This window comes from Drosophila ficusphila, unplaced genomic scaffold, assembly GCF_018152265.1.
Source record: "Drosophila ficusphila isolate 14025-0441.05 unplaced genomic scaffold, ASM1815226v1 contig_348, whole genome shotgun sequence".
Lineage (NCBI taxonomy): Eukaryota > Metazoa > Arthropoda > Insecta > Diptera > Drosophilidae > Drosophila > Drosophila ficusphila.
This window is the reverse complement of record NW_025064257.1, coordinates 1,135,830-1,143,481: the sequence shown is the minus strand read 5'-3', so window position 1 is coordinate 1,143,481 and position 7,652 is coordinate 1,135,830. Positions and strand designations below refer to the sequence as shown.

At 38.2% G+C, this 7,652-nt stretch overlaps 1 protein-coding gene across 1 annotated transcript; it reads left to right on the top strand.

Moving 5' to 3' along the window:
- The first annotated feature begins 910 nt into the window (after positions 1 to 910).
- Positions 911 to 2,490, top strand: LOC122319973. Its single transcript, XM_043207873.1, has 2 exons — positions 911 to 1,884; positions 2,034 to 2,490. The coding sequence occupies exons 1-2, from the start codon at positions 911 to 913 to the stop codon at positions 2,488 to 2,490; spliced, it is 1,431 nt and encodes a 476-aa protein (XP_043063808.1).
- Positions 2,491 to 7,652: the final 5,162 nt, after the last annotated feature.

The window sequence follows — 7,652 nt, the reverse complement described above, 5'->3', positions numbered from 1 at the left end:
AAATGAGGCAGCGGCTTTAGAAGGCGAGTTAGAAATTGATCGCGAGAAAACGCTCAGGTTTCATGATGGAAATGATGTCCTCAAAGCACTCGGCTTATATTGGGATGCAAAATCGGATCACTTGCTTTTCTCATTGTCTAGAACTATGGCAGAAAGCGGTTCAACGAAAAGATCAATTTTATCGGCCGTTGCCAAGTTCTACGACCCTCTCGGATTGATAGCACCAATTGTTACAAAATTGAAAATATTTATGCAAATTCTTTGGAAGGACAAACTGGATTGGGACGAGTCGCTTCCGCAATCTTTGCACTCCTCATGGCTGAAGCACATGAAGCAGATGTCAGCGGTCAATCATCTAAAATTTCCTCGTTTCGTTATGCAGCCCAACTCGTCGTTGGAGATACACGCTTTTTGTGACGCAAGTTTAGCAGCGTATGGCGCCTGCGTTTACGTCAGATCTGAAACTCATAGCTGAATCTCAACTCATTTACTTTGTTCCAAATCTAGAGTTTCGCCTCTAAAAACCCTCACCATACCCAAATTGGAATTATGCGCGGCGCTATTATTATCAGAGCTCATCTCAAATATTGCCCTAACCATTTCATCTGATTGCAATTTTTATTGTTGGTCTGATTCAACCATAACGCTTTCTTGGATTCGTAAACCTCCATCAGATTTTAATATCTTTGTATCCAACAGAATTGCGCAGATTCAGGATCGCACCAAGAGCATGACATGGCGTCATGTACCCACACACTGGAACCCTGCCGATATATTATCGCGTGGATGTTCACCTCTCGAGCTCTTGGAGTCGAACCTGTGGCGAGAGGGACCTCCATTTTTACGTTCGGATTCATCGTGCTGGCCAAATGTAGCGCCTATTGTGGACGACTTGCCTGAACGTCGTCGCATGGTTTTAGTTGCAACCGAGAAGCAGGATATCTCATACGATTGCAAATTTCAAAACTCATTTGGAAAGCTGCAGCGAGTTTTTGGATATATATACAGGTTCTGGCTTCTCAAATTCCAAAATCAAACGCGTCGCAAAGGACCACTCACAGTCGATGACGTCAAAGGTAGCACACATCTACTCATCAAAGGGATCCAGCGTGTTTTCTTCGCAGAGGACTACAAAGCATTGCGAAAGAACAAGCAGGTTGCATCAAATAGCAAGCTCTCGTCGTTGCATCCTATTCTGGATGACTCAGGATTAATTCGTGTTGGTGGTCGCTTGCAAAACTCGCTTCTGGACTACGATGCGAGACATCCCATTTTGCTGCCAAAAAATCATCCTGTTACTCAAGCAATCGTCGCTCAATTCCATCACAAGTTTTTGCACGCAGGACCGCAAAGTCTACTAGCTGCCTTGCGCCAGAGGTTTTGGCCAATTGGAGGCCGAAAGATAGTCGCAGCTATCGTAAACAAATGCATCAGGTGTTTTAGACTGAAGCCGAGAATGATGGAGCACATCATGGCCCCCTTGCCGGCCAGCCGAGTGCAACCAAGTCGTCCTTTTACAACGACTGGAATCGACATTTGTGGCCCATTCTTCTCGAAATCGGAAGTCAGGAATCGACCGCCTGCGAAGTGTTACGTGGCAGTTTTTATTTGCTTCGCAACTAAGGCCTCTCACTTGGAGTTAGTAGAGGATTTATCAACCGCATCGTTCCTCGCCGCTCTCAAGCGTTTCACCAGCATCAGGGGCAAGCCCAACACGATCTGGTCGGACAACGCAACAAACTTTGTTGGTGCGAGAAACGAGTTGCAGGAGCTCAGGCAAATCTTCCTCGCTGATCCTCCAAATATCGAGCTTCGCAATGACCTGTTGTCTAATGGAATTAATTGGCAGTTCATACCCCCTCGCTCGCCTCATTTTGGTGGCTTGTGGGAGGCCGCAGTAAAAGCAGCCAAATATCATTTTCATAGGGTGGTTGGAAGATCGGTTTTAACTTTTCATGAACTTCGTACTCTCGTTTGCGAAGTGTCTGCCATGCTTAACTCTCGACCACTCTGCCCCATTTTAAAAATCCTAGCGACTTGGAGGTTCTCACGCCTGGACATATTCTTATTAACACTGCTTTCAACGCCATAGACGAACCCGACATCACTCACCTCAACATCAATCGGCTAAGTCGCTGGCAGCGAGTTTGCCAGATGCAGCAGGCGATTTGGCACAAGTGGAGCACTGCCTACCTATCGCTACTCCAGGAACGTGGGAAATGGCAATCAGTAAAGGCAAATTTGTCGCCTGGCAATATAGTCATCATTAAGGACGACAATCTTCCTTCACTCCAATGGCGGATGGGCAGAGTCGAGAGCATCGTTCTTGGACCAGATGGCGTGGCCCGTGTTGCAGTTATTCGAACAGCTGCAGGCATCATCCGAAGAGCTGTTGGCAAGTTGGCCGTTCTGCCCTTTGAGACCACCTCGTCTGTCAGCGTGACTCTACCAGCGGGGGAGCATTTTCGGAGCAGAACCCCTAACTTGTAAATTCTATCCTAAGTTCAAATTCTAACTGCTAATGTAACGTAACGTAACGTAAACGTAAAGTTGTTTATCAACACCCGCATAATTGCAATCGCGCCTAACTTTGCTTATCTTGTTTTATCTATCTTCATTATCATTTCATTCTTTTCGCAACTTTTAACCGATTCACATTTCGTTCGATCTCGAAAAACCCTCGCAAGCAAGTTGTCGGTCGCGATCTTGTATACGCAAAACACATAAACGTTGTAAACAAATATAAAACAAATAACACTCAGAGACACAAATATAAAACCACATCTCATTTAAATCACAAACAATTGGCCTTTTTTTGGAAGTGCACAAAGCGGTGGCAACAAATTATGATATTTTTTATTTTTTTTTAGGTCATTGTATAGACAATATCATCTAGTTTAAAGAGAATTTTTCATTTTTTGATTTCATCCACAGAGGGCCGGAATCACCGCAGCAGTTAAGGCACATTTTTTTTTTAGCGCCGTCGGCTCTAACTTAAAAAATATTTAATTTTTTTCTTTAAAAATTTCACTGTATATTCTTCAAACATGTATAAATATATTCTGAAATTTTAAAATAATTGATCAAGTAGTTTTTTTAATAAAAATTCCTAAAAATCACCTTTTTTTTTGGCCGTCACACTAGTTGTGCCCCTTAACAGTGCACTGTTAAGGCTATGCACTGTTAAAGTCAGCTGTTGCAGCCCAAAAGCACGAGGTTGAGAAGAGGCAGTTTTTGGTTAGCTACTTTGAAAGTGCGATACTTAAATGTTAAAAAATTTCCTAATTCAATTTATGATGGAAAACAATCATACTGGTTTGTATTATATGTTGTGTGTACTAATATTTTGCCAATTTTAAAACAGGTCTAAAAGGTAAATTTTTGGAAAAAAAATTAACTTTACGTAGAATTACAAAAAAAACATATCGTTGCAACAGTGTAAGTCCAGTATATGTCGTAGAGCCATTAATTATGAATAAAAGGCAATTTGTCTCAATGTGCACAAATGCGCACAATCTGCGTAATTTCGTTATTTGTCAGATATCTTCGAGTTTTCAAACGCGGAGCTTTTTGAAGTATGGCGTAAGGAGACGGAGAACTCAAACCAAGAATGATCAATTCTTGATTTTCTTTCGAGCAAAATAAGTAGAAACATTGTTGTTGAAAAACACAACAACTATTTGAAAAAGAAAAGCTGTTTATTTTGCCGAAATATAAGTGGCTTCCATTTACCATATGCAAGAGAAACAAAAAATATTTTGAGAAGAAGTATGCAAATTGGCTGCAAAATACAATAAAACTTTGTTTCTCTGAATCGAATCAAATTGAGAAACCTCAAATTGCACGCCCGAAATTGGCTTACTCGGTTAAAGGGGAAGAAGCACAGAGGAAAGAAGCTGCAGCTCTTTCTAAATCACACGGATGCAACGTCTCCCTGTTAATTCAAACAGCCAGTAAAGCTTCCCGATCTCAGGGCCTCATTGATCTTTCTGTAGTCCTTAATACTCTTGCAATTAGTCCGGAAAAGGCAAAGGACATAAGGGAGCTTTTGAAATGCCCTATTAAACAGCCTATATCAAAGGACGAAGCATTGGCCCTTTTATTAGATCAAGGCTTAAGCAAGGAACAGTATTGCGCAATTAGGGACGATGCTAAGATGTTGTGGAACAAAAAAAGCTTTGTAGACCCGCTAATATATACATTAGCGATACTGTAGCAAAGGTCTCAATGCAAGATCTTTTAAGTCATATGGCTACTCGAATTGTTGTGCTTCAAGAAGAAGTCATTATGAATACGATGAGGCGCAAGAGGTGGATTTTTATTTTATGTCTGACGAAGACCTTGAGAATGAAAATATTTTATAAACTTATTATTGTATTATTTGGTTTTCACTTTATCAACTTTTTTATATGAAATAAAAAAAATTGATTCTCGTCCTGGGAGGGCGGAACCACGCCCATTTTATCAAAAACTATTTTCAACGATCTCCATAAGACTAATACAAAAAACCGTTTCGGAAAATCTTATTTAGTTTAAAAGTTAATAATTAATATTTCGTCAGGGAAGCCCCTTCCACGCCCATTTTCTAAAAACATTCCTATCGGTGTCTATAACAATAACAAAAAAAAACCGTTTTGAAAAATCTTACTTAGTTTAAAAGTTATTAATAAATACCATGAAATCGGCCAAATTCCCCATAGTGCAGTGTTAGTTCATGGATATTCTGCGATTGTGATGAGTATCAATCGGAGAGCTTTCGGAGGAAGCTGTGGAGTCGAATAATAAGGAACTAAAAAAATGTAGACTGTATCACAGCCGAAAAATGTCACGCATTGCAACAAACACTGACATATTGATCACACTACTTTTGCGGTCGGACCCATTTATAACTGGGCAAAGAAAACATGGAAAGAAGGATAAATCAACGTTACTTGAATCTGTGTTCACTTTACTAGGAGAAACGTTAATAGCTGTGGAAATATCAATTTAATATATTGGCTTACAACATGATTGTTTAATTTATGATTTTTTGATATGATATTATTTTAGTAGGTGTATAGCTTGCGGATTAAATGGGGAAAGAGTTTTAAATATAATATAAATAAGAAATATAATATACATAAAACCAAAATAGGTTATTTGGCAGCTATAAGATTTAGTTGTCCGATTTCAATAAAATTTGATAAGCATACGTAAAACTACACCGATCTTATAGTCTGTAAGTTTAGATAACATACCTAAAAAAAAATAAAAAAAATTTTCATACTTATTTTGTATTTATCAACGATCGTTCCTTTAGCAGCTATATTATATAGACGTATATCGTATTTATAAGGTCCATTTTTATAATACATATTTATAATAATTTTATTTTTAATTTTGGGGAAAATTTTTATAACACTATAACAACTAAAAGTATTTATGGCCGCGGCTCCATACAAGCCGAACCACTGTGCACTCGGTTGGGTCCCTCGTTATATGAAACATTATTTTCGACTCTGCACAGAAAATCACGTCGTTACAATAGCTCGGGGGTTAATCCAAAAGAGTTCTCAACATTTTGTTTTGATATCAGGGATTTTTGAAGTGAAAACTTCTTTAGCGGCGCTGAGCAGGGTAAAAACATTCAAACTCGCGTCAGGGTCCCGTTATGTTGATCGAAAAAGCGTAAGATCGAGGGGAAGGGAGAGGAACTAGTATCTCCCACTCTTTCTACCGTGCCTGAGTCATGGTACAATTCATGATACAATTATTGTATCATGGTACAATTATACAAGGTAGTCTCGTCGGCTGCAAAATCGCTCGGGTTTTTTCCCCCTATGGTTCAGTGCGCTCGGGATTTCGAAGTGAGAGGTTGTCCGCGGACGATTTTTTCTCAAAACGTTAACCCTTGTGTGCTTGTGAAAAATACTTGTTGCAATTATTGCAGCAAGCACATACAAGGCGTAACATGTAATATTGCAGAAAAATATTTTGAAATGTGAACAATATGGAAGCGAGTCCTGAAGGGCAGCTTTGTGTAAAAACCGAAAATTTCGGAAAAATTAATACTCATGGTCATATAACAGTCCTTTTTAAACCCCGTGCACAGCATAAGGGTAAAACGACATCATCTTCTTCTGTTTCTTTCGCACTTACGGGAAAACACCCTCTCACTCGCACTCATTGTAGTGCCCAATAGGGGAAAAAAAAGCCGACGAGACTACCTTGTACTTACACTTAAATAGGTTCGAATCAAAACTGTTTGTTTCTTTCTTCAGTTATCATAAACCAATTGTATCAGATGTAAAAATTTGCGATGATGATTCTGATAATAACGATGGTGTAAAAGTCGTCGAAATTATGGATGGAAGTTGATTTTTCTGAGAGATAAAATTTAATGTAATATATAAATAACGATAAATTATTATAAATAACAACATATAAATGCCATATTTGTGTACGATAGCGCAATAAATAAACATTGTATTCTACCTCTCTCATAAATGATAGTACTTTTATACTTATAATTAAACACAACGTTAATATTGAAGTTTTCACTTCTGCCGGCACTCCCGGAGTGCTACCGGTGTTTTTTTCTGGCTACTCGCGATGTGAAGTTATTGCTTCTAATTGTCCTGCGAATAGGTTCATGAGAAACATCCACTCTACAGTCTTCCCTTACCTACACAGCCAGTTTTCTTGTTGTGATCATGGGGTTCTGGTATACTTTTTTCATTATAACTCAAAAAGCTATGTTTGAGAGCTTACCCGGCCGACCATTTAGTGACTTATTTTCGAGCCTATTCTTATTTTTTGCCCGACTTATTATATTTTGGATAGTTCTTATATTCAGTTTAAACATATTTGCAATGTTTGCAGTTCTCTTCCCATAGCTCACATCAAAAGAAACTCTCTTACCTGGCATTGTAAAACACTTATTTATACGACTATTAGCGTCTGTAAAGTACGGAGAAAAGACATTGAAATGCTCAAAAAGCCAACTTATCCATACAAACATACATATGCGAAAGACGAGAAAACACAAAAAATGTAAAAACGAAAACAGTTATTTGACAGTGGACATTATGTAGACTTTTTTGTATTTGTTTAATGTATCTTTTTTGTTAGTAGAAACATTTTTGTTTGGTGTTGTGTGTATTCTTAAGAAATAAATCAAAAATTTATAAAATAAAAAATCTTATTCAAAACTTATTGCAGTGTTTTTTTTTAATAAGAATGGGAAAATTATAAAAAAAAAACTTCATGCGAAAACCCCAGTGGCGTAGCGTGCCTTGTCGGGGCCCCGTAAAAAAAATTTTTTGGAGGCCCTTATATGGAGGTAAAGATTTTTCACAAAAGAAAACAAGAAAGGAAGCTAGCTTCGGCAAACCGAAGCTTTTATACCCTTGCAGTCATCAAATATGTCGAAAAAAAATACATAACGGCTAAACAACATCGAAGCTAAGACGATTTTTCTATTCATTTTCTATATTTTCGACTATTGTTCGAATGACGGCTATATGATATACTCGTCCGATTTCGATGAAATTTAATTCGGTATTCAAGAGTCGTTAGAAAACTCTATATTCCAAAAACCATGCTTGTCTGATGAAAAACAACGATGTAACAATTTGATTTCCGTTATTTCTATATAGATTTTTCGATCTTTC